We start from the raw sequence: 27,331 nt of genomic DNA, 5'->3' as shown, positions 1-27,331 counted from the left end.
ATAATAAAAACAAAAGAAAAATAAGTAAAAGGGGTGGTGGTGCTTAGAAGAGAGGGTGTGCAAACCTAATTTAATCCTAATAACAGATTGGGCCTAAGCCCAAGTGACCAGGGGTGTAAAAATGAGAATAAGGGTGTCTAAACTTAAATTGCTTCTAAAATCAGATTGGGCCCTGGCCCGTTTGGAGAAAAACGCAACTTAGGAAAAATAGGGGGTGCAGGAAAGGTGTGTTTTGTTTTTTTTTTACTTGACCCAGAGTTGGCTTAGGCAAAAAAAGAATAGAGAAGGGGTGTGTGTGGGAGCAAAGAGGGTGGTGCGAAAGGGAAAAAGCTTTTATATTTTTGTTTTAAAAAAAAGAAAAGGAAAAGGACCCATGGCCCAAGAACCCCCCAACAGCAGAACTTAGGGGTTCTTCCCCTTTCACCTAATTTCAACCTCTTCCTCCAAGAGACCTAGGGTCTCTCCCTTACTCTGCCGGCAAACCTAGGGTTTTCGCTTCCACCACTTGGCCCTCTCCGCCACGAAACACCGTCAATGGCGTCACCGGCGAAGTCGCGGCCCCTCCTAGAACCACCGTCAAGCCTGACGTTAGACCCCCCGAACCAGTACCGTCGCACCATCGCTTCCTCCTCACCCGACGCCACCAGCGACAACAGTCGTCGCCAGGACCACCGCTGGCCCCGACGTCACCTTCCGCCAGCCACCATGAGCCACCGCCACAGGAACGCCCCCGAGCCCTAAAACCGCGCTGTCCATCCTCATCGCAAGCACCACCCAGACCGCCAACCCCTATGACCGTCGAGGCCACGACCTCGTCTCCTCCATCGCCATGCCACCGTGCTCCTCCGCAACAGCCCAGATTGCAGAAAGCCAGCGTCGTCACGCCATCAACAGCGGCAATGGCCCGCTTCTTCATCTTCCCCACCTTCACCTTCAAATTAGCTGTATCGGGGCAGAGGGAAACAATCAATGTGAACTGCGATGGGTGGAGATAAGGACGGTGGTGATGGCGTCGAGATTGACTCGGGGTTGGGTGTTTGAAACGGGAACAGGTAGTAGTAGAATGATTCAATGGTAAGTTTAATTGACCAATATGCACTGAATTGGGTGGAAAAGGTGCTGTAAGCCCATGTTACTATGTTGAGCTGAAATTTGAGAAAAAGGGGTTGATGATGGAGTGTGGGTGTGTTGAGAATGATGATACTAATGGAGTTCTACGTGATGGGTTCTCGGTTTTCTGTTGTTTCACACATAGTTCATACATCATATTATCATGATAAATCACATATTATTTATTTCAAATTACAAGTTAATGATTTATCATTTATTTTCTTTTACATTAAACATAAAATTCAATTAAAACATCTCCATTATGTATATCAAAACAATAAAAAGAATTTATCTAAATAGAGACCTCTAATGAAAATCCCAACAATCAAAATGACCATTCGTATGTCTAAGACTAGTTGTCAAACTTTCACTCAATCAAACATTTACCGAAATGAGAATCCCAATATTTTCAAGATGACTCAGAATAGGAAACATAGACTCACCCAATTAGAGGTTGGCTCACCTAAAAAGAAAGCCTCTCATACCTATCTACCAAATCGAGATTTGACACTCATCCTACGAGGTAAGCTCGCCCAATGAATCTGCATAACCTAGACCTAAATCTGCATAACAGAGGGTACCTTTGACCCTAATGAGTGTCCTTATCTTTTTTTCAAGTTAAAAACAATACAAATTCTTATAAAATGACTTATTAGTATCCTAAGATACCACTTTACAATAGTTCAAATTTCACATATCAAATATCAAGTTAACATACAACACATTTTTCATATTTAACCACCTTTTATTTATCATACTAACTCAATCAATTATAACATGTCAATCTACAAGAAATTTCATAGAACCAATTTTCTCATCAAATGTACCATTTGGAACCAATTAAGTCCAATTTACAAATCCTTGAGACCAACACACCAATAAATCAGAATTACATATATTCAACTTTAATAACATTATCAAGTCAACGAAACACAACATTTATTTCTTTAAACTAGCCTATTCATCTCATCCTACACTTCCAATCAATTCAAAACATATTTATACTACTACAATTCCCTACCAAAAAGAAATCATTTTTAAATAACTAACTCTCCTTACCTGGCTACAAGCATAAAAACAATCTCTTTACCTTTAAGCACTCCTATGGAGAAGGCAATATTTGCACAAAGAATGTGTAAATTAAAGATTTAATCATACCTTACTAATCCTAATTGAAACTGAAATTCATTTAGAGATTTGAGATGACACATGCAACCCCTTATCTTCAATATCTGAAATAATATCTTCAATATTTTAAAAAATATGTGTTGGTCAATTATATTTATACTCTTTTCTCATGAATACAAACTTGAAATAAATAAATAAATGTGAAATGCAAGAATGTAAATAGGTATTTTGTATCATGCAAAATCAGAGATAACAAATAAAGAGAACGATAGAAAAAGGAAAATGTGGAAGAAAACAAAACACATAATCATTTTAATAATAGTGTATGTGGATCAATTCAAAAAAGATAAAAGAGAGAAAGAAAAGAGAAACTCTCCTTGAATATTAAATTAAAGAAGCGACAAAGTGAATCTAAGAGCAAATGAAGCAGGAGCTTATTTGAATTCAAGTGTTGGAGAAGACAATGGAGCATATAGAGACCTTAAAAAAACCATGTGGTAGTACATGGAGAAGCAACATGTTGGTAACGAAATGCGCCACATGTAAGTTCCTAAAGCACCTACATGCCTCATTCTTTTCCTAGATTTAGCTAAATTGTTTTTTTTTTTTTAAATTTGAATTTTCATCTGTGTTACCTCATTTTTTAGTAGTATTGAATATAGTGAAAAACTTATAATAGAATTAATCTTTGTTGGGTAGAAAATTACAACGTACTTTATTTATAATAAAAAAAAATATAGATTAAGTTCCAAATACATACTAAATAATAATAATAATAAAATAATGAAATATAAATAACTAAAGATAAAATGTAAATGTAAGATATTTGATAAGTAGATTAATAATAATGACGATTAATCGATATAGATAATAATATAGAAGTTATTATAAATTGTTGCTAAACTTATATTAAAGCTGGTGACGATCGGATGCAATTGGTGATAATCTCATTATCTACTATGTTTTCAATAAAAAACGTTAAAATTTTTTTTTTTTATATTAATAAAAATATAATTTTATATTAACTACAAAATTTTAATTTCCTTTAACAGAGACATATAAGTAAAGTAATAGGACAAAATAATAAATATACCATTCATTAATAAAAAATTAAACAAGGGACTCAATTTGAAATTTTGAAAAAAAAAATGTTTAAAAAAAAGGTAGGAAAAATTTAATTGAAAATATTTAAATCTATATTTTAGTTGTTAAAATATTATATGAATCGAAGTATTTTAAAGGAATCAAATATTAGAAGGTGAAAATATATGATTTAGTTTTGTAAGTTTTATCATTAAGTTCACATATAAATATATAATTATTTATTTAAAACATTTTTTAAGCCATATTATTGTCTATATAAATAATAATAATAATAATAATTTTAATTTTGAAAGAAATAAATGCATAAAATAACACGATAATTTATGTTACCTATCCTGTACACGAGAGACGGGCAAAAATTAAACGGGCCAGCCCAGTGTGTTGTTGAAGTGGAGAGTGAGTCCAGAGAAAAGCGTTTGTTTGACCAAAACGAAAGTGTTCCCAACTGAGGTGCGCGGTGGCACCCCCAATGGCTCTGCTGGGGGAAGATGGCCGCGGTTACGAACTGGCACGGAAGCTCGAGACCTGCGGCGTGTGGCGAACCTGGCTCGGCGACTCCACCTACGCCGGCTTCGCACCCTTCCTCAGTTCCCCTTCCGCCTGGGACTCCTTCATCACCTCCTCCACTCACGTCCCTCTTCAACTCAGGGTCCGCGCGCTTCTCTTCGACAAAGCCACCGCTTCTCTCTCCCCAAACCCTAACCCTAACTCTAACCCTAACTCCTATATCCAACGCCTCAACCCTACCTACCTCCAATTGCACGCCGACGACATCTACTTCACCCTCGACACTCCCTCGCACGACTCCAAGGTACGTAAAACCCTATCTCTTCTCTTCTCTTTTAATTACTTCCCCGTATTAACATTTTTTCAATTTTACGCAGAATCAATCTAATAAAACGGCCTCCGCTACCGGCTCCAGGTACGTTGAATCTGAATTGCCGGAAACGTGGTACAGTCAGGTGATTGATAAGTACAAGGCTAGTAAAAATATAGTTTCCGGCGAATCGCGTTCGCCGGCGGAGATGGCTTCGTATCTAAACTACGTTACTAACCATAAGAAACGACGTCTGGCGTTTAAGGAGGATGTGAATCCGGTTGCGGATCACACGCTGCAGCCGAACGGTGGTGGTTTAGCTGTTGTTGATGATGGCGATTCCGCTGTTTTTCCCGAGATAGCGTTCGCGTTGAACTGCGTGCCTGATAGCGCGCTTCCGTTGAGTGATAGAGTGGGAAATAGTGGTAACCAGAAGGTGAAGGTGTTTAGTGTCCTTGATACTTTGCCTCCTATTGCAGCGACTAGGAGTTCCGTTATGATGGAGAGGCTCGGGGTTAGGCCTGAGCCTGGTAGTATGGAGCATGGAGGAGGCGTGAGCCGTGGGAAATTTGGAACTGAGGGGAATGGGAAGGTGGTGGGGCCCCAGCAGGCGACGAAATTGGCTCAAAAGGCGGTGGCGCGGATCTTGTTGGGCGTGGGGTTTGAAGGTGCCATGGAAGGTTCGGTTGAGGACTTCTCTGAAGTACTTAGTGAACGGATTTGTAAAATAGGAACGAATTTGAGAGTGCTTGCTGATAGTTATAAGAAACAGTGCTCGGCTATTGAGCTTCTGAAGATGTTGCTTAAAACAGTGGGTTTTAGGTGAGTTTAGACAATTTTTCCTCTGTTTAGTTTTTCTAATGAATGTTTGCTGCATGAATATGTTAATCTTACTCTGCATTGATATGTTCCAAAGGGGTTTGCTCTAAGACTACAATATTACTTTGTTTATAAACATTCACAAGAATAGAAATCAGTGAGGGAGAGGAAGAGATGTGTGGTCACAAATTTTGGTGCTGTGAGCTTTTTGGTGCATAGATGAAATGTGTTGTGCTTGTTTGAGGATTTTTTTTAGGCGATAGTTTACTCTAATTTATATTTACCCGGATGCATTTTGACATTTTCTGCTCTTGCTCATAGTAATTTTGCACCATTGGTGGATGTGGTTAAAGATGGCTCTAAGAATAATGTACAGCAGAGTCAGCAACAAGTTCATGGAATGCAGCAGCAGCTGCAGCAACAACAGCAGAGTTCCCTTCGGCTACCTCAACAAGTATTTACATATACTTTTGTGTCCATTATTTAATGCTATAGCCACTTGTATGATGCATGGACATGAATAGGGGAACTGGCATTGAGACCTAGAGTGAATGTCCTTATTTTGGATCTTTAGAGAACCCTGAATTTTTTATGTATTTGGTGGTTCCTCAAAACAGAATTACACCATGCCTCATGTTGAACTGTGATTTTACTTTGCTTTGGCCAGTGACCATTATTTATATATCATTCATCAAAAATAATTTTGTTCTCTTGAACGCTATTTGAATATGAACATTACAAAACTGCACTTCGTGTTAATTTAAATCTGTGGCTGCCCCAATATTTTTTTTGCTCATATCCAAGTTATAGTACTAGGTGCTATATTTCATGTTTTTATATTTCATATTCACTTGTTTTGTTTGCATTGTTATTAAGTTTTTATATTCATTAGGTTCATTTTTCCAATTTTGATCTCTGGAGAAATGTAGTAGACATCCCTCCTTTCCTTTTTTCTTCCTGAGCAGACGGAGGTGAGGTGACCATTATTTGACATTTAGTACTTTTGAGATATATTCGAAAATTGTATTTTCCCTGAGCAGAAGGGAATTTTTGCTCATTGAATTTTTTTGCCTGTGTCATCTACATGGACTTGTTTGCATCCTATTTGCCTAATTAATTTTGTTCCTCATTAAGAATTTTTAAATATGTTTTCCGCTAGATTGATTAATGATTCCTGCTATGCAGTATTATCCAATGCATCGTTAATGTGCAGGTTCCAATGCAGAGGCAAATGCATCCACAGATGCAGCAGATGCTTCATTCCCAAAATATAGCTTTTCATCAGCAACAGCAAATGAGAAGGCGAGCTGTAGCTACTCGCCCATCTATGGATATAGATAAGGAAAGACCGCTGGTTCAAGTCAAGATTGAAAACCAAGATTTACCAATTGATGGTAATGCCTTCACTTCTAGGCATCCCCAAATGCAGTTTAGGCCACAACCGCAACAGCAGCAGCAGCAGCAGATGGCCGCAATGTCAAATTTCCATTCTCAATCTGGATCTCAGTTTAGACAGATGGGTTCCTTACAAATTCCTTCAATGCAATCGCCGTAAGTTATTTGAAATAAATGAATGCTGCATTTAGGGTGGCTTTTATGTTACCTTTACTAAGACTTCATTGTTTGTGTATTTAGGAACATTAGCATGGTTAGAGCCCCTCCTGTGAAGGTAGAGGGCTTTTCGGAATTGATGGGTGGGGATTCTACATCGAAACATGATCTAGACGAAAATAGACTGACCTCTCCCAATGGTAAATAGGCTTTTTCAGTTAACGGCTGCGTGCATCCCCGGAGGTCCTATGAATTTGGCATTGCCCTCATTGTAATAGAACTTTTTCTTTGGTTTTCTTTGTATAGTAGCTCACATAGTTCATCCCATCACTGCCATCAATCACCATGCATGGATCAAATATATTTTACGAAACTGTTGCACTCGGGTGTGCTGATTTTTGCTAGGGATGTTTTGTATACATCTGCTTTTAATGTTTGTGATTATTTATTTGATTGCAACGTAATTTGCGAGGAAAAATATTTCGAAAAACATGGTTATATAATAATACAACGCACGTGGATCTTTGCTCCTTAAACCAGTTACAGATAGATTTTTTTTATTTTTTCTGTATATGCAAAATGTTATTTCTATATTAAAATGCTACAACGCATTGGTTAATTAGAAACAGAATTACAACAAACACACCGATATTAAGCAAACGACTTAAAACAGATAAAACAGATAAAATTACGGCTGTTCTCAAACTATGTTTTCCCATTTGGTTATCTGGTACACTACTCAAATCAAATTAACCTTTTTTTTTTCTAAAATAATATTCTCAATGGGTTAGAGAACCTAATTGTCCTATTTTAGTTTAATATTAAAATGCATTGTGCTATCAAAATTATGTTGTCTTGCTAAAGGAACCTAGTCATATATTAAGCCGATAAAAATGTATCACTTTATAAATTAGAAAAATACAGTTTCAATAAACTCGGTTAATAATGGAAATTTGTTAAAAGTTTTCAAATAAGTAACATTATTACCGGGCATTATTTTGTGCCATTTTTTGAATTGAACCAAATCAAATAAATATATGAACTCAAAATTAAAGAATATGCATAATCACAATAAGATCTACAAGTTTTTTAAGTAGGAACAAATAATGTTCAATAAAAATAAATTGAAATTACATAGATGATAGGAATTGTAAAATATGCATCTAAGTCATAATAAATTTTATATTAAAATGTATATACAGCACAAATAAATTCCTATGATAAAATATAAGGCCTTTAATTTATTCTTTCAAGTAGTGCGATGTTCCTGCTAATTTACATGATTGAATTTACGATTAAGATGCAACAGAACCGTTTGTAATTAATTCATGTTTTGTTTTGTTGAATCCATTAAATTGTTGAGAATCATATTAATTGAAAATTATAAACAGAAATTGTAGTATAAAAAACACTTTCGTCACATGCTAGTGTATTATAGTACATTAAATTTAATCGAGAAATGTATATTTATTTACCTTTGAAATGGATTTGTTTTAAAAATACTCCTAAGAAAGGAATAAATCTGAACTGTATTCAAAGAGATTACGTATGGCCTTTACAAATTTCTTCATATCAACTAATAGAGTATATAGAAGACAATGAAAATTATTCAAATACAAGGAAACCAGTATACCTCTCACTGCAAATTTTTTCCTCAATATTCTAACAATGTTTTCTTTTTTTATCAGAGGTGATACAACACTGAAGACTGCAGCTAAATGCCCACAATGTACACAGCCTATGAAGGTGATAAATGCTGCAATAAAGACAGTGGAAAAGGACACCATGCTGCAAGGAAGCCAGTAAAAGTGGGGACAATAAAGGAGCGAAATGTAGTAATATCAGACAGAAACTGAGTAGCAGCCAAACATGTGGAATTTTGCAAGAGAGATCCAAAGACCGAACTAGGTTAGTACAAAACAGCTAGAGCCAAACAGTAGCAAATGTCAATCAATTAACAAAACAAAACAGCTGCATAGAAGAGATGATAATGGCATGAGCAGGGAGCTCAGCAGTTAAGTGGAGATGGAACAGGTCACAGTAGATGGTACCCAATGCATGCAAAAAGAAAGAATTGAAAGGAAAGGGAAAAAAATCTAAGTTGTATTTCTGACTTGTGTTTAGAGATATTACATATGGGTACTTATTTACAGACATCATCTCACCGAATTGAGAAAAAAAGGGAATAAAAATTATAAAAATAAAAAATCACGTCAATCTACCAAATTCTAAGAAACGTAAATCAGCCCAATTCACAGGAATAAATTAAATTTTCCAGATTACATTTCCATGCCTATTAGAGACAGATTTTTTACTCTTGAGCCTGAAATTAAAGTTCAGGAACTACAGTAAAAAACCTGTGAAAAAATAGAAGGGGCAACAATCAGTACCTTGAAAAAAGGGTACAGGTGCATTTTGCTTTTGGTGTAGGCTTGGTCTCATCTTTGTCAGGTATATCACAAAGCACTACAATATACAGCACAGCTCACATCAAGAAGTGAATAACTTAGCTAATCTCTATTTCAAAAATAATGAGTGAAATATAACTCACAAGGATAAGCCGGTTACCAATATCCAATAGTTTATCCACTTGCAGCACCAGAGCAGACAAGCAAATATCCACTCGCAGCATTCAATAGCTTATCAACACAAAAATAAAGCACCAAAATGTCTTGCTGTGAAACTAAATTATGTATCCGTACCAGAGACATTAGGTGATATTTATAAAAAGAAATGTAACCGTTCCATTCCAGGGAAAAATCAACAATCATTTCCTTCAACTCTATTCAGTTCTTGCATTAACATAGAGCATGTCCCAGAATGTAAATGGCAGCCATTCTTCTTCATAAGGCTCAGTAATTTTGTGCATTGATCAACATATCCATTCCTAGCTAAGCCATCAATTAGAATTTTCCAAGCCACTTCATCATAATTATACCCACAACGTAGTAAACTATGAAAAACTGCTTCAGCCTTTTCTTTGTTCATTTGTTCAAACAGCCCACAAATAAGAAGCTTATATGATTCCAGATGTGCTAAATGACCACATTCCATCATAGAATCTAACAGTGTCACTGCTTCCACAAACATTCCCAATTTGCAACAACTGCTAAGAAGAGAATTATGAATACTTTCAGAGGGAGAAATTTCACTTCCCCTCATATCATGATACAAACTGAAGGCTATGTCCAAACGTCCTACTCTGCAAAATCCTCTAATAAGCTTGCTGTAAGTGTTAAGATTGGGCACACAGCCACATACTGCCATTTTCTCAAAGAGCATGGTAGTGATTTTAAAATCAATTTTATTCCATATATCTGCATTGTTAAAAGATACATTACTTAAATCAAGCCCCACATGATTGCTACCTTCGTTATGTTTTTCAATGATTAGATGCTTCATTAGAATGGAGTATGTTTGATAAGAAGGCTCGGAGCCAGTATCAAACATGCGCTTGAGAACACCAAATGCGCTATCAAGTAGTCCCATACATCCATATGCATTAATTAATAAATTATAGATAAAGGGGTCAAGCAATATGCCTTCGTTTTTAATCTTGACCATCATCTCTTCAGCCTCCTCTAATCTTCCTTGGCTACAATATGCCTTGATAAATGCAGTATACGTGACCACATTAGGCTGATATCCAGAAGAAATTATTTGGTTGAGAATTTCATTAGCTCGGCCAAAGTCAAATTCCTTCAATACTTCCTCAACAAGAATGGTATACGTATGAAGAGTGGGCTTCACACCAAACTTTCTCATGTCTTCCACCAACAACATTGCATCTTGCCTTTTACCCTCTTTGCGTAAGCCATCTATCAATACATTGAACATGACAGCGTTAGGCAAACAGTCCTCTGCAAGCATCCTTTTGAACAATAATCGGGCATCTTCGATTTTCCCATTTTTGCAGTATCCCTCAAGCAAAGCTGTGTACAAATGAACATTTGCTTTGACATTTTTTTCCTTGAGGGACTCCAGGGTCTGATTAGCTTCTTCGACCCTGCCCATTCTACAGAGAGATCCAATAAAAGCACTAAAAGTCCACTCATCCGGACTGAAGCCATCTTTAATCATCAAATGAAACAAGCGAGACGCACTATCTACAACTCCTGTTTTACACAGCCCATGTATTAATGTGTTATATGTAATAACATTTGGCGACAATTTACTCTCAAGCATTTTATTAAGTAGAGCCATTGCCCTATCCATACTTTTACCCTCACAAAAACCACAAATCAACTCATTATACGTCTGCACATTGGGACAAACTTTCTTTGACTCCATCAGACCCAAAACCCCCATAGCATCCTCCATCATCCCCTTTTTACAATAACCACCAATCAAGGCATTGTACGAGACAATACTAGGAGTCATGCCTTTCTCCACCATTTTGTTTAACATCCCCACCGCCTCCTCCATCCGACACTGCTTGCAAAAATAATCAATCAAAACAGTGTAAGTATAAACATTAGGCTCACAACCTCTTTCCACCATCTCCCCAAAAAGACTCAAAGCCTCCACCTCCTTCCCGGACTCGCACAATGCATCGATGAGAACAGTATAAGTCCGAACCGTGGGAAAACAACCATTCTCCCTCATCTGCGACCACAAGGTAAGAGCATCATCAAGCCGCCCAGCTTCACAAAGCCCGTGTATAAGATTAGTATATGGAACTGCATTCCTCCCCTGCGGCATAATCCGAAACACTCTATAAGCTCTCTCTACAGCATTGTTTCTACAATAACCCAATATCAAGGAAGCATACGTAAACGAATCGGGAGAAAACCCACATTTTAACAACCTAGTCAAAAACAGTCTTGCCACAGACATGTTCCCCACTTTGCAATAAGAATTCAACATGGTATTCAACGTGATCAAGTTAGGGAAAACATCACCATTTCCATTACCACTGTCATCCCCGAAACCATCCAACATCTCCTTATACAAACTTATCATTTCATCAAACATAGAAAAACGAGACAAGCACATGAGGAGTCTATTATAGGAAGTGAGAGAGAGCTTAAACGAGAGTTGGTGACCCTCGGGGGCGGTGTTCATTCGGCGGAGGAGATTCAGCACAAACCTGGCGTCGTGTGCGGAGGCGCAGCACTTGATCATAGAGTTGCGGACATTCTCGGCGGCACGAAGGGTTCCGTGTCGAACGAGGATAAGGAGGAGGGACTCGTAGGTGCGGAGGGTGTGGACGAAGGAGTGTTTGTGGCGGATCCATCGGAAGAAATTTAGGGCGGTGAGAGGGTCAGGGTTGAGATTGAAGAGAGAGGAGAGAAGGGAAGGGGTTAGGGAAGGGATTAGAGAATCAAGCGAAGGGTCTTTTCGCCATTGAGGGCGAGAGAGAATGAGGAAGATTTGAGAGGGGAGAGAAGGTTCGTGAGGAAAAGGAACAGTGGAAGAGAAGGGTTTGCGATTGCGATGCTGCAGAAGAAGGAACAGGGATTGGGATTTTTTCATTTAAAAACCATACACAACCACAGTGTGCGGTGGTGGCTATGGTGTCTGATGCAGTCAGAAAAAACGTTACAGAGGAGGAAGAAGAAGTGAAGAAAATCCAATGGATGCGATGGGTTTAAAAATTGGGCCGGCCCGGTGAATTGGGCCACGTAGGTTTTGGTATCGTGGTTCATCCTCCGCCAAGGGTGCTCTGCACATGAAGATGCATATCAGTGTTAAATGTGAAAGCAGAGCACAGACTCAAGTTTTGACGCGTTGATCATCTTTGATATTCTTTCAATGTGAAATTTAATCAAGACTTACTCTTTTTTTTTCATTTTATTAATATTGTCTACTATAAAATTAGTAATTTTTATAGTAATAATTTTTGTTCTTATGAAACCGAAATATATTCGTGTTTTACTTGTATCCGTTGTCCTCTAATTTGATATGTTTTTTCATTAACTTATACGAGTATTTCGTTTGATTTATCTACATGTGGACTCTCTAATTTTGGATTTCCCGATTATTTTGAATTTCTAAACACTTTTTATGTCTTAATTTATTTGTTAGCTTCTTTCAATTACAATTTCTGTCTTGTTAATGTACTGGACGAGTGAGACGAACGGCAAAGACATGGGGTGAGTCAAACGGTCAAATCAAAGAGATTTAGATAAGATAAGGTTAATTACTACAAAACGGGATTAAGAGCTATTGAGTTCCAATTGGGTCTTAATTAAGGAATTTCTAATTATAGGCTCACAATCAACATTATATATAAAAGTTAAAGGTACGGAGTAAATAGGTTCATTTATTGTGCATTTAATACAATTCCTTAATTCCCGAACAGACAAATTAACTAACTTTGACATCGGAAGACTTTTGACAGGTATCCTTCCGTATAGACTTGGACGGAAGAAGACGAACTAACGATCGACACAAGAAAAAAATTATGAAGGGTTTAGGTGACTCGAACTCACATCGAAATAATATTATTATACAAAAGGATATGAATGAAGATGTTTCTAATAGAAAAACATGTATTTAATCAATTTTGTGTTGAATTAATAAAACATGGCTTAAAAGCACTTAAACAAATGGGGTTCAAGAAATGGTAATAATATTCTTAAATATGGTTGGTTATGGAGTAGGCAATAGGATGATACAAGAAAGATTTCAACACTTAAGAGAGACAGTAAGTAGAAATTTCTACATGGTACTATAGTTGTTTGTCTTAAATTAACCTTTGAATACATCAAACAAGATTCTAGATTTCGTCATTTCCATACAAAAATTCAAAAGGGTCGACGATATTGACATGTGCTTTATATTTACATTACTGGGTATGGTGTGCGAGTATTTGAGAATGCCTTCAAAACTTCAACCATGAATTTCCCACGTCACCTTTAGGTATATATGTTTCTTATAATTATTAATTATTTATATTTACAATGGTATTAATTACAATTAACATCACAATAATTCTATTATTTATCACGTAAACATTACTTAGTGAATTCAGGTTATCCAACACCAATAGAATATTTTGAAAATCATAATGAGGTGTTAAGTTACTATCATTCAAAGGTTAAGATGAAGAATAGAAATGACATTTGGAGTATGGAAAAATAGGTTTGCAATTTTACTGTCATACATCGAAATTTAAATTTGAAACACAAGTTCAAATAGTCAGTGAAACATTGACTATTTATTAGGAGAAAATTTGAAACTGATTTTGAATTTAAGCGTTATGAAGATGAGCATGAGAATGATTATCATATCAGTGAAGAATAATCGTTACTTTTAATTGTTACCTCATCGATGGAGGTGGGTTTTGTTTGAGACTAAATTAAAAATCATATGCAATTTACATTAGTTTTCATATTATTTTTCCTATCTTATATTTATTTTTTATTATTTTATTTATAAGTTAGATGTATTTCATTTTCCTCCCATACAACCAATTGTTGAATTTTTTTTATTATGTATTCAATTGCTCTTATTCAATTACATATTTGTTTTCATTTAATTTTTTAATATCAAATAAATTATTAAAAATAAGGTTCACTAATAATATTCATATCAAACTATAAAATAAAAAAAAATGCATCAATTCAAATATTAATATTACTATAAAATTCATACCATTTAAGTAATTATACATATCAAAGTACTTTTCATTAATATTACCCAAACAGTTATCCTTACAAAATTAATTTTTAAAATGAACTCCTATTTTAATAATTTTTTTACAATAAATTATGAATTATTATTTTATTAGTTTATATATTTAAAACGAATCAATTAAAATTATCACATAGATTGACTATTTAAGGAACAAGTGTTTGAGAGAAACTTTGAGTGAAATTCTTTTTTAAATTTTGTATTTATTATAATTTTTTTTATGTCTTGTTCATTTGAGTAAATATGAGAGAGAGTAATTAAGAGTGGATTTGAAAAGATTTGAAGATATTTTTTGTTGTTATTTATTTGAGTGAATTTGGAGGTAAACAAGAGTGGATTTGGAAATAAAGTTTATGAGAATTAGTATAAGATTTAATTTATGTGACACATTAAAAAAATTTCCTTCCAAATCTACACTCACTTATCTCCAAATCTATTCAAATAAACAACAAAAAAAATTTATCTTCAAAATACTCTCAAATCATCTCATTTATTCTTCTCCAAATTCCCTCAAGTGAATAAGAGCTTAATTCTGTAATTTGTTGGTTTGTTATACCCTTGGACCAGTTATACCAACTCTCCTATTTAGATTGCATTATTTTCAATCTTTCATATCTTCTAAGTTCTATATATATACAATATACGTTTTCAACTCTGAAAACACTTTGGAATTTTTTCTTTCCTCTTAAAACTGATTACTTTTATATCAGTGTAGATTACTTTTTAACTGTTACCACCAAATAACATCCATTGGCGGAAAAAACAAAATACAACTTCCTTAATTTAATGGAAATTGAACCAAATTTTTTTTGTAGAAATTTTCGGCACAAAAGCCAAGCATTTATTAGAATTAGCAATTAACCTTTTACATTAATTATTTTATACAGAGACAGATAATTGTTTGCCCAGTTTCATAAATGATATTATAGTAGTTAAACAAAAATCACAAAAATTCTTGAAGTCAGTGTGACAAAACTTACTTTAAAGTTGTCCTGTTCCAGTATTGTTCCTTGATTTTCCTTCATCAAAGAGGATGAGATTTTTTTTTTTCAAAATAAGGATAATCCATCTAAATTTTAAAGCTGGTTTCTCTAAAAAAACAATTATAATTTTTTAGGATAAATTTCGAATTTGACTCATTTAGAGAATCTGAAAATTGTTTGTAGAAAACTTGTCTGGTGGAAAACCAAAATTTAAAATTAGTGCTATAATAAAAATGTTTTAATTTATATGGCTGGAAAGATGTTTTTGTCTACGTTTCGGAAATGAAAAAGAAATAAAAAGAAAATATACTGCAATGTAAAATTTCAAAAATCTAAACCTTTGTCAACGCAATTTGTTAAAACAATCGGGGTTTAGTAAAGATAAATAATACTTTAAAATACATAATTTATTTTACATTTATTTGATAATATATTTTTTATTTTTTCCTTTTTCAAAAAAAGTTATAAAAATTCATCTTTTTAAAATTATTTTATCTTTATTAAATATATTAAATGAATATCTATATGTATTATGTTATCTTCACTCTTGTAAAACTTCATAAAATGAAACATTTCTGGGATTTCAAAGCCTTGAAAAAATCAAGTCATACATTTTATAAAAATTTGAGCACGTATTTATTTAGAAAAGTTTGAAGTCAAAAGATGACGACAAGCATTTGTTTTTTTCAAATATTGCAGTTTGCTACCAAAATAGTTTTTACCTAAATTAAAGTATAATTTGCATTTAAATTTAAGGAAAATATAAGTAATAATTATCAAAAGAGATAAATATATATAGAAGGAACGGAGTCACCTGGCTCTTTGAATCTACGAATTTACCTTACCTGTAGAAGAAGATGAAAAATGATAGAAAATTTGATAGTTAGTATTCTTTCCTATTTTTCGTTTTTTTATTGATTTCGGTGTTAAATTGTTTATTCTGTAGTCTAATACTGTTTAGATGAGGAAAATGAAATATATTATACTTAAATTACTTGTAATTAATTTCTTTTTATTTTCTATATATTTTGAGTAATTAAAGTATTTTACATTTCAATTTTTAATTTGGATAAAGTAATTAAAATTTTCTTTTAAGATGTAATTTCATTTTAAAAATATGTATTTTATAATAAAAAATTACAAAAAATATTAGTCAAATTTAAATATTCAATATAATATTTAACGATTTAATTTGTCAATATACATGTTTATATAATATTTATAAAGTTAGAGTGACTATATGAAATTTTAATTCTCTTAGTGAATTTCAAATTTATTGTTTTAATTATTTGAAATATTTAAAGTTTATTTTCATTCAAATAATTTATTTTACGAATACAAAAAAAATAAATTCAACAAAAATAGATAAATTATTTTGAAAATTATTTTATTACGTTGAATATAGAAAAAATTATATGAGATTAATTTTCCTTATATTAAATATATATCTATGGTCCTCTATTTATCATAGAAGAAATATGGATTAAACTCAAAAAAACAAATAAAAAATAACAACAAACTAATTAAAGAAAATATAAATTAAAGATAAAATTAATATATTCAACATTTTCCCTCAAATTAGTGCATAGAAATCGTATCTACTAAGTTTCTTACTATATATAATCTATAAAGACTTAATGAAAATATCTCTTTTTACACTTGAGTGACATCAAATTATAACGATTTGCGAAGACGACATAAAAGATGAAATATCAATCCATAAGACTTCCTTGGGCAACAAATCTAGGAGGATGTTCATGTAAATATCTTCTTCCAAATTGTCCTTAAGGAATGCATGTTGACATCCAAATGGATAAAGAAGTCATTGTTGAAGAGTCACCACGACTATAAATAAACTAACAAAAGGGAAGTTAGAAGAGACAACAATAAAAGAAGCCATGAATGAACAGGAGAGAGAAACCACTAGTGCAAAAACGTTGTTTAACGTCACCCCTTAGACGTCGGTTTCGTGAAAATCCGACGTCTATTACTGCATGGTGGCATTATCGTAAATAAATTGGAAAACTAGACGTCAGTTTCGATGTCAGGCGATGTCTATGACATCATAGACGTCGCACCTGCCGCAAACTGATGTCCAATTGTCTGAGGTATGTGATAAGACAGTCCGTTGACGTCGGTGTTCACGGGGATCGATGTCTACTAGGCTGCAATTAATGTTGCCCATCAAATTCCCAAGAGCTTAGACGTCGGCTAGCAAGGGCACCGACGTCTACCTCACTGACAGGAAATCAAACGTCAGTTCAGCTTTAGACGTCGAATAGACGTCGGATCCTGTGAAAAAGCGACGTCGACTGGGCTACAATTAATGTTGTTCACCTAATTCCCCAGGCAATTAGACGTCACGTAGTCAAACGCCGATGTCTAAGGCCTGTCTGGAAGGCGGGAAGACAAAAATTCTTCAATGTAGACGTCGGTTCTGAGGGGCACCGACGTCTAAGTTCCTGTATTTTCACCAAATTCGAGGGTTTTAGACGTCGGTTGTGAGGGCACCGACGTGAACTACCCTGACAGGAAACCAAAACGTCAATCTTTTTAGCTTCATAGACGTCGGATCCCCTGAAACACCGACGCCCTATTTCATTTTAAATAGACCGCAGACTCTTCACACCATTTAGTTTCTGATCTCGTCTTCATCTCTTCTCCTTTTTCTCTGCTTCTCCTCTTCTTTTACTCGCTTGCACACCTTTACTTTTTATCTCTTGCGGCATTGCATTGTCGTTTCTCAATATGTTATTGTCTTTGTCCTCTCCTTTTTCTTTCTTGCATCCCAGGTACGTGGTTTTTTTTTTATGCTTTACCGTTTAAACTTTCTTTAGTTTTTTATTGATTATCTTGTCGTTCAACTGATTAAAATTTGCTTTCTTTGTGTTGTGTTTTAGTGCAGTTTTGATCCTTTCTTTGGGTAACATAGTGTAACATTCTCCCTTTGCTTGCTTCCTCACAAGAAGAGTGACGATCTTTTGAATTTTTTATGTCTTCCGATCCAAAATGGAACTTGGGTCCTTGTCTAGTTCTCGTATCACCGTAATTTTTTTCCTTTGCGGTTGAATAATGGGAAGTAGTCATGGACCCAGGTTCGATTTTGGGTTGAATGTCATAGAAGATTCAAAAGACGCAAGCTTTTTTTGTGGGGAAACTAGCGAGAGGAGAGTGTTACACAATGCTACCGAAAGTCTGGATCAAAACTACACTAAAACACAACGCCCTTGTTAGACGTCGGTTAGTGCATGGTCCGACGTCTATAAGAACATAGACGTCGGTTAGTGTCATTTACAACCTCTATATATTCATGTTAACGTCGGTTTAGGAATAGGCGGACGTCTATATAGAGTAAATAGACGTCGGTTTGAGTATAAGCGAACGTCTATATAGACGTCGGTGGATATCGTGAACTGACGTGTATATAGACGTCGGTTGGATGAATTCCGACGTCACATAGACGTCACCCGTATAGACATCGATCGGGAAAGTGACGTTAAAAGCTCAAATTAACCGACGTTAAACAACGTTTTTGCACTAGTGAACCTTAAAATTTCAAGATTCTTCAATCAAGGCACCTGAAAAAGGAAAAAAGAGCAACCTCGATGTTTTAAATAACGGTTTGAAAGGAGACAAGATGTGTGGCCACACACGACGAACCTGAAAGAGGAAAAAGAGTCATCTCGATGCTCTAAATTGCTGCTTGAGATGAAACGAGATGTGTCATCACACATGACGGAAAATAGAGTAAATTCACAACTTCAAAAATCGATGAGAGCACATAGGAGCTTCGATAAAGGCATCGTTAACAACACAATGGTCGTCTAGCCGAGGCGGTGAAAATTGTGTGATTTTCGATTGAAATTGGAACTTTGGTAGTCGCAACGGTAGATGGCGATGGTAGACGATGACGCCGTCCATAATGGTAGATGGCACTGCTGTCGGTAATGGTAGATGGCGTTGTTGCCGACAACAACAGATGTAGTGGCAGAAACAACAACAAAAATTTGTTCAAAAGAACCTTAGGCTCTAGATACCATGTTGGATATAGTGAAAACTATGTATGGAATTAATCTTCCAAACAAACTAAAGATAAAATATAAATATAAGATAAAAATAATATATCTAACACATTCAAATTTATTATAAGTGAACTTTTAAATAGTATAAATATGAAAAGACTAAGTATTAGTTAATAGGCCAATATAGTGTTGAGATTAAGGATAACAAATATACTCACATTCAGACAGACAATGGGTCATTTAGTACTCATTTGTTAACAAGTCGGATTTGGATATTATACAATGTATACTCACAAATATTCCTTACTCATTAAGGAAATCAAATTACATTTTTATCTTTATTAAGTTTAAGTTGCTAATGAGATTTTACATAAAACACTCTCAATCAATTAAAGATTATTCAGAAAATAAAAATGAAAAATTAAATTATTGTGATATTTACATATAAATATCAGTTTTAGTTCCAATATTTGGATTACCAAACTTATGAAATGCATATACATCCTTGAGCTTTTTCATCAAACTCATTCATTAGATACTATTTGAATTTGAGAGATGCAGATAGACTCATCAAACTCATGCATTATATGATATAAGAATTGGAAAGTCACACATTCAACATATCTCATGCATACATATAATATAATTGTGACCTTTACACTCTTCAAAGATGATTATAAGTTCTTTGCTCATAATGGCTTCCGTGTTATAATAAATTTATCTTTTCCTTCAAAATTCTACCTTTTCATCTCTCAAACTGCTTTGCTTTTATGTGACATTATTATTACTCAAATTATTATTTCAATACTTAATTATATTTTTATTATCTTTGTAATTTAATTTAGATTTCATTTAAAAGCTTATAAATTTTTTAAAAATATCTAAGACTATCCAACAAATATCCACAAGTTAAAAAAATTTATAAGTTATTTTTTATGCAGATATTCAATAAATAACAATATGGCTAACATATACAATTTTTTTCAATAGATTGGATAGCATGTAGACATTATCGTACTCAATCCATTATCATCCCTACCTCATATGTTACTTAAAATAAAATGAAAATTAATGTGAGTTAAGTTAATTAATTTTTTTAGTTTTTATAAAGCACATAATTTAGTTTTAATAAATACTGAAACATAAAGCATAACAAAAAAAATTAAACTATTTATTAAGATTTTTTTTTCTCTTTCTTTTCTTTATCTTTTGAGTTACTTAGTGATTGTGTTGATATCTCATTTTTTTCCATTTTTTTTAAGAAAAAAAAGCTAAAGACAAACTCCCTCATTTTTTTTCTGTTCTCATTTTTCATTTATTCTTATAGCTTAATTTGTTTTATCATTATTGTTTCTACGTACAACTTCAACAAAAAAATATATTTTCTACGATTCAAATTATCAAAATAAGATTATAAAACAACATAAAAATTAATTTTATTGAAAATGATATGATTATTTAAATTGAAAAAGAAATAGTTTTAAGTGAATATATGGTTGGATTCAATAGTTTGAAACAATAACTATATATGTTATTTATAATTAATGTTTTCATTTTTTCTATAAATTTTAAATATATTATTTTGACTCTCGAAGTATCATTAGTCAATTTTGGTCAGTAATAACAAAAAAACTTCATTTATTTCAAAATTACTATAATTTTAATATTTTTTATGTTCTTAATTTTCAAGAAGATATTAATTTATTCTTGTCTCAAAATTTTATTCTTTTAATACGGAAGAAACAGTTATCAGCAAAATAAATATTTTTCGAAGAAAGCACCAATATTTATAAACTTTCTTATCTCTTTTATCCATTGACATCATGCATGCTATAATATTGATGTTTTTTCGCTTAACTTCTCTCGTGTCATAACTTACGTGGTAAAAAAAAAGATTTTCCTGTCAAATGTTGTCACGTTTGCTGTGTCTAAAAATGAGGAAAATCTTTTCCTTCTGACAGTAAAACACCAATTTACATGGGACGAAACCCAGAGAACGAAGGAAGGAAGCAACCAAGTTGGAAGTGGAGATTCCAGATTCCAGATTCAGATTCGAATCAGTAAATGGAAGCACTTTTTCTTACCTCGAGAAATGGGTTCATTTCAGGGCGACTCCAACAGTTACAGAACACTGTTTAGGGCATTAACATAAACTAAAGATGAATAAAAAATAGTAAAAAGAGGTCCACCATCTTTGAACCTCTTCCGCGATGCTTCCATTCCATAAAATCAGTGGCAAAAAGACATCATCAAAAGAATCCTTAACCTTAACCCAAACATTGTACTACTCCTCACTCTCCTTGTCCCTTCCTTCCGATCCAAGTGACTCACTCACTCTGCTCACGCATGCCAACTCATGAAAACAAGGTCCCACGCTGGAACCACTAAGCCACGCAATGCAAGACCCCACCACTTCCGACGCCGATCACCGCAACTACCACGAAACCACACCGTCGTCTAAGCGCACGGTCGCCGTCAACCCCCACCGGTCCAAGCGTCCCGTCTTCAAGGTGCTCCCGGGGCAGATCGCGTTCCGCCTCGTGTGCCACGCCTCCATCGTGGGCGGTCTCATAGGGAGCTCCGGCTCTATCGTTTCCCAGCTCCGCCGCGAGACCGCCTGCAAAATCCACTGCGAGGACTCATCCGCCAGCGCCGAGGACCGCGTTATCCTCGTCATCGGCTCCCTCTCGCCCCTCAAGGGCCTCCAGCTCGGCGACGGCGAGGTCGACGTTTCCAACGCGCAGGAAGCCGTCGTTAGGGTTTTCGAGAGGGTTTGGGAGCTGGAGGCCGAGAAAGGCGTTAATTCTAACAGAGCCGTTAACGGCGAGGTCTTTTCCAAGTTGCTAGCTCACACTTCGCAGATTGGTGCTGTTGTTGGCAAAGGAGGGAAGAACATCACCGCCATTAGGAACAGTAGTGGTGCCAAAATTAGGGTTTGCCCTCCTCCGCATTGCGCCGCCAAAGACGAGGAGTTAGTTCAAGTAAGTTTTTTTCTTTCCTGTAACAATTTGTGCTTTTTTATGGTCAACGCGTTCGTTATTGTTCTTGTAGAATGAAAATCATGCTACAATGTGTGTTTGTGTGTGTGTGTGAGTGGATTGAGTTTTCTGTTTGAAATCGTGGAGGAATTGACGCGCTTTCTGCGAAAATAGAGTTCATTGAATCTGATCTGTGACTTTGCTTCTCTGCCAAATGTCAACACTGAATTTATTTTCCCAGTAAGTAAATTGTTATCCAAAATCCCTATAACACGTTGACGACCTTCTTTGTTCTGTTCACTTCGATTTTATCTGATACCATGAGAGAACACGTGTTTTGTTGCATAGACGAATGCGTTATGCCCGCAATTTCTGCATATGATTTGGGTCCTATATCAATGTTTTCAATTACTACATGTTTATATTCCTGACATAATAAATATACTTCTTTATTTTTCAGTAATACTTTCTACTTTTTGTTTCCTTATCCAGTGCTCAACGTTTGTCTGAATTTTAACCGGGGCACCAAATTGTCAACAAAAAGATGTTGTGTCATTGTAAAACCAATTTTGATGGTTAAAATTACTTTGAAGTTGATAGGATTTATCGGTAGATTTTACTATTTTAAAATTAAGTTAGCATTGATTTTTGTTAAAATTCAATATAACTTTTTTTCTTACAAAAGCTGATTAGAATTGTTTCAATCTAGAATTAATATTGGATCTAACGTCGATTCTTGAATGTGGAATAAAAATACGAACTTTTATTTAAAATTAGATTAGCTTGTATTTCATCGTCTAGCACAAATCTAAACATGCGAATCATAGATTCTAGTTTAATGTTTGGAATTTCTTTTAATGAACTTTGGAATTTAGACTTGTCACTGAGCAATGACTGTTTGGAAGTATTTTTCTTTATCTGGGAGATTGTTTGATTGACAGATAACTGGTGGCCTTTTGGCTGTAAAGAAAGCGCTGATTGCTGTATCTCACTGTCTTCAAGATTGTCCCCCATTATCCAAAGTTTCTGTTTCTTCTAGTACACCCACTGTTAGCTCTTCTGATAGATCATCCTCTGATCACAATGCTGAACTTTTTCCTCACCTTAATTCATTGTTAACCTCCATGGAAGGTTTATCTGTATATGAACGGACCACAAACTCTAATGAAACCTCTGGCAGTGACTCAAAAGGAGCAGAGCACGAAGTTGTGTTCAGACTCCTTTGCTCTAATAATGTAGCTGGGAGCGTGATTGGCAAAAGAGGGGCTATAGTCAGAGCTCTGGAAAGCAAAACAGGTGCTTCTATTATCTTTACAGCTCCTTTAAGCGAGTCTGCCGAGCGCATTGTCACCATTTCTGCTGTAGAGGTCAGTCACATGAGAATGATGCACCATGCCACTACTGAATCATGTTTATATAGTGTTTTCAGTTTTGTGTTCCCTCTTTCATGTGCATATGTGTGTTCATGCAACGACATATACGTTTGATAGATCTTTTTGAAAAAACATTTTTGGATTTTCATAATTTATATTGTTGATTTAGCAGAACCTTGAATCTTGTAATTCTCCTGCACAAGATGCTGTTATTCTTGTCTTTGCTAGAATTATTGAAGATCACATTGGAAAGGGTTTTCTCCCGGTATCTAGTATGGAATCACCTGTAACTGCAAGGCTGCTAGTTGCAGCAAGCACAGTAAACTGCTTCAGCAGCAATGAAGGTCAGGTGATTTCAGAATTGAGAGAACTAACTGGGGCTGATTTACAAATTTTGCATGGAGAGTCAATTCCTAGTGGCGCTTCAGATGGTGATGTGGTGGTACAGGTACACCGGTTAATTTTATAAAATTCAAGTTGAATTTTCTTTCAAGGATCTCTTAAGGGTTTAAATTTATTTACCCGATGCCATTAGCTACTGATAATTTTTAGATCCTGATTCTGTTTCCATACGCTGATATCCTTTCATTTAAAAATAAAAACTTTTGTCTAATGCAAAGATTTCAATTTAAAATTCTCCAATATAGTAGAAGACAGTTAACAAATGTATACTTGGCTAGAATCTGTGATCCGCTTATGTAAAGACATTTCAGTATAAATATGTGGAAAATATCTATTACTTTCAACAAAAGCGCATTCCTTTATATCATTGTCTTTTGTTTATAGTTAATCTGCAATAACTTTCCAATCCTTGTTCTATCTGCTTAGTATTTGGTGTAGTTGATGCTTTTGTGTACCGACATAGGTCTGATAACAAATATCTTATCTTGTTTTGTTGCACTGGGCCGAGGCATTTGAGCACTAAGAATAGACTGAGTTTCTTATTATGGCTCCATCGGTCTTTTGTTACTGTCTTTCTAGTAAAGTTTACATTTAGAGAGATTTCATGCAGATCACTGGAAAGTACAGATGTGTACAAGATGCCTTGTACAAAATCACTTGTAGAATCAGAGATAATCTTTCGGCGGCGAATGGGGTGGTTGCTGAAGCAAGACCGAAATCCAATTGGAAAGTGAACAAGGAACCTGTAAAGGGTAAACCTTTTTTTGGCCGAGGAAAATCTGCTTATCCTTCTGGGAGGTTTCCGCGACGGGTATTCTTCACCTCCTTTGTGTTTTGTTGGTTTCCAATTTCTTTTATAGCTTTTCATTCTTCCAAACTCATAAGATGAGATTGATTAGGAGTTCTAATATTTGCAGAATGCAGGGTTGCATGCTAAAACAGTATCACAAAATGGAGACTTGCATACAGATTTAAGTGAGAATTTGGACCGTGGAAGGTTAGTATAACGCTGCATGGACTCCAAGTTTTATTTGGCGTTATTTTTCACCTTTTTCTTCTTCTTGCCTAAAGTTTGGGGGCATTTGATACATAGTAGAAGTTTGTTTCTTGCGCAATAAATTTTCTTTAGAGAGAGCTGTTGTGTTATTTGTGAAAGTGATAGTATCATGGTAGTGTTTTAGAGATTAATCTTATGATGGACTGGGCTTAAAAATGAAGCAGATAGACATATCAATAGTATACATACAAGTAGAGTAAGGGGGTTTTCTTTTTCAGTTTTCATTGAATAAAAGAATGCCTGAATAGGTTAACTTATCATATAAAAATTGGTTAGTATACTTTGGGTTCAATTTCTTTTACGTCCCTCTTTTTATTTACATTACTTAGTTTGATCTTTCTATATTTAAAGCGTTCTATTTAAAAAATTTATATTGTCCTTGTATCTGATTTCGTTAACATGTTAATGTCAATTTTGATGGAAAGACAACATTGAGCATTTTTAAAAGTAGAAAGATTAAATTGAATAATAATAGTGATAGTAATATAAATAAAAGAAGGATAAAAAGAGTTAATTTCTTGTTTCTTATCTTTTTATTTAACTAATTTATTGTTTTTGCTATCTAAATAAATTTGACTTTTGTTACCTATTTCATATTTTCTTTTATAAGATATTCTGTTTTTGTGACCATTTTATTTATTTTTATGTCTTTTCCATTCCAAGTACTTAATCTATTGTTTGTCAAGATTTGTTAAGTTAACTAAGTTTCCTATTTCAATAACTTTGTTAAAATGTTTAAATTTGTTAAAACATTTTTTGTCATGTGATATTTCTCATTCTGACATCCTGTGCTTGATAAAAACTTTTGGCAGAGGAAACATGTTTGCGACGGTGACAAATACTACTGTGGAGATAGTAGTTTCTGAACATGTCTTTGGTTCTGTTTATGGAGAAGATGGTGGCAATCTGGATCGAATAAGACAGGTGCTTAATTATTTCCTTAACAAAGATTATATAATTTGCGGTGAATTCTTAATTAACAATATGATTTTTAATAATTTGATCAAAAGATGTCTCTGATCAATAATTTTCCTAGGAAAAATACAATTTTTATTGATAATACCTGGCCAGGGAACTTTGATTCCATGGTAAATATATTGGCCATTATCAAAGTTTAACTTCGGAATCTCGTATATATTTATTGATAGACATGTTTTTCTGACTTATTGTACTTCAGTGCTCAGAAAACATTACAAGTCTTGTCTATGGTTTAATCGATCAAACTCTCGAGTTAACTAATGAATTCTTACTAGTTTACGTTCTTTTTGAGTTAACTCAGAAATAAACTCATTTTCTGCGTAAACTTAGTTTGGACAATTATGAGAGCTTGAAAGAGAGAAAAATTAAGAAAAAACGAGACCCTTTGGTCTTTTTTTATTGTATATTTAATGAAATGCATCAAAATTAATGACAATAATATTTATGTTTCACAATATTTATTTTTATGAACAATATATCTACAAATTTTATTTATTTAAAGTTATATAATTTTGTAGACTTATTTGAATTAAGATATTATTTATATAATTTTTTTGATATGAAGTAAATCCTTACAAGTTTACGAGTCGAGTTTATTCAACTCTCACAAATTTACATAAACTCTCGATTTTGATAACCTTGGTTACAATGTTTGAATGTTCGAAGTTTCAAAATTGCTGAAATGGTTTTACAATGATGTTGGCATTAATGTGTTGAGTTTTGGTCTTGGAGCAGATTTCAGGTGCAACTGTAACGGTTTATGATCCATCGGTTGGTACAAGTGGAGGGAAAGTTGTGATATCTGGGACACCTGATCAAACCTTTGCAGCACAGAGCTTGCTTCAAGCTTTTATTCAAACGGGACAAGTAAGCTGACCAAAACCAGCATTTCAGCATCAGTTGGTACCATGAATGGTGTACATAGATGTGTCACACGACAGACATACAAACAACCTTCACCTTGTTAATATGGATTCACTGTTTTCCTTAAAGATCATGCTTAACTCCTTTGTATTCGCTCTATAAACACAGATTTTGTTCTCTTTCGCACCCACTCTCACTTTTAATTCAAGCTTCATCACAGTAAAATTTTTCTCCAACTCCCCATTTATATTCTATTCATCCTCATCCTTTTTCCTCTCGAGTTATTTTATATATTTTTATATTCCTAGTTTTTAATGGAGTTTGAATAAAAAAGAAAAAATAGAATAAAAGGGTGAATTTTAATTTTGTTTGACAAATAAATAAATAATGAATTGGTAAACTTATTCTAAAAGATAACCAACATAGAGGAAAAGATGGTATTCAACTATTCTCCACTGTATTTCCTATGCTACAATGTAATCGGAGAGTCATAACTTGCGCTTGCTG

General features: G+C 34.3%; 3 protein-coding genes across 8 annotated transcripts; 2 read left to right on the top strand and 1 right to left on the bottom strand.

The window, feature by feature from the left end:
- Positions 1-3,690: 3,690 nt before the first annotated feature.
- Positions 3,691-6,993, top strand: LOC106778004. Its single transcript, XM_014665880.2, has 5 exons — positions 3,691-4,153; positions 4,227-4,981; positions 5,300-5,432; positions 6,192-6,529; positions 6,614-6,993. Exons 1-5 carry the CDS (start codon positions 3,812-3,814, stop codon positions 6,735-6,737), a joined length of 1,692 nt encoding a protein of 563 aa, XP_014521366.1. The 5' UTR covers positions 3,691-3,811; the 3' UTR covers positions 6,738-6,993.
- A 772-nt stretch (positions 6,994-7,765) lies between these two features.
- Positions 7,766-12,063, bottom strand: LOC106777939 (pentatricopeptide repeat-containing protein At5g65560). Of its 5 annotated transcripts, none has more exons than XM_014665770.2 (3): positions 9,081-12,063; positions 8,920-8,995; positions 7,766-8,381 (listed from the first exon to the last, which is right to left on the bottom strand). In XM_014665770.2, exon 1 carries the CDS (start codon positions 12,002-12,004, stop codon positions 9,290-9,292), a length of 2,715 nt encoding a protein of 904 aa, XP_014521256.1. In that variant the 5' UTR covers positions 12,005-12,063; the 3' UTR covers positions 7,766-8,381; positions 8,920-8,995; positions 9,081-9,289. The 5 variants fall into 5 exon arrangements, with proteins under 5 accessions (XP_014521256.1, XP_014521255.1, XP_022643138.1 ...); XM_014665769.2 differs by having other exon boundaries at positions 7,766-8,317; XM_022787417.1 differs by having other exon boundaries at positions 9,098-12,063.
- Positions 12,064-21,167: 9,104 nt separating this feature from the next.
- On the top strand, positions 21,168-27,060 carry LOC106778059 (KH domain-containing protein HEN4). Of its 2 annotated transcripts, XM_014665948.2 has the most exons (7): positions 21,185-22,153; positions 23,092-23,517; positions 23,696-23,971; positions 24,536-24,736; positions 24,843-24,922; positions 25,795-25,906; positions 26,696-27,060. In XM_014665948.2, the coding sequence occupies exons 1-7, from the start codon at positions 21,569-21,571 to the stop codon at positions 26,834-26,836; spliced, it is 1,821 nt and encodes a 606-aa protein (XP_014521434.1). In that variant the 5' UTR covers positions 21,185-21,568; the 3' UTR covers positions 26,837-27,060. The 2 variants fall into 2 exon arrangements, with proteins under 2 accessions (XP_022643289.1, XP_014521434.1); XM_022787568.1 differs by lacking the exon at positions 26,696-27,060 and having other exon boundaries at positions 21,168-22,153; positions 24,850-24,922.
- Positions 27,061-27,331: the final 271 nt, after the last annotated feature.

The sequence above is a fragment of the Vigna radiata genome, chromosome 11 (genome assembly GCF_000741045.1).
Source record: "Vigna radiata var. radiata cultivar VC1973A chromosome 11, Vradiata_ver6, whole genome shotgun sequence".
NCBI lineage: Eukaryota > Viridiplantae > Streptophyta > Magnoliopsida > Fabales > Fabaceae > Vigna > Vigna radiata.
This window is presented reverse-complemented; position numbering and strand designations above follow the sequence as displayed.

Bases quoted from the DNA above. Each gene is read 5' to 3' on its own strand.
- LOC106778004 (XM_014665880.2), top strand. From the start codon at position 3,812: ATGGCTCTGCTGGGGGAAGATGGCCGCGGTTACGAACTGGCACGGAAG. The intron at 4,154-4,226 runs GTACGTAAAACC...AATTTTACGCAG, and splicing joins CTCCCTCGCACGACTCCAAG to AATCAATCTAATAAAACGGC. The intron at 5,433-6,191 runs GTATTTACATAT...GTTAATGTGCAG, and splicing joins CCCTTCGGCTACCTCAACAA to GTTCCAATGCAGAGGCAAAT.
- LOC106777939 (XM_014665770.2), bottom strand. From the start codon at position 12,004: ATGAAAAAATCCCAATCCCTGTTCCTTCTTCTGCAGCATCGCAATCGC.
- LOC106778059 (XM_014665948.2), top strand. From the start codon at position 21,569: ATGCAAGACCCCACCACTTCCGACGCCGATCACCGCAACTACCACGAA. The intron at 22,154-23,091 runs GTAAGTTTTTTT...TTTGATTGACAG, and splicing joins AAGACGAGGAGTTAGTTCAA to ATAACTGGTGGCCTTTTGGC. The intron at 24,737-24,842 runs GTATTCTTCACC...TAATATTTGCAG, and splicing joins CTGGGAGGTTTCCGCGACGG to AATGCAGGGTTGCATGCTAA.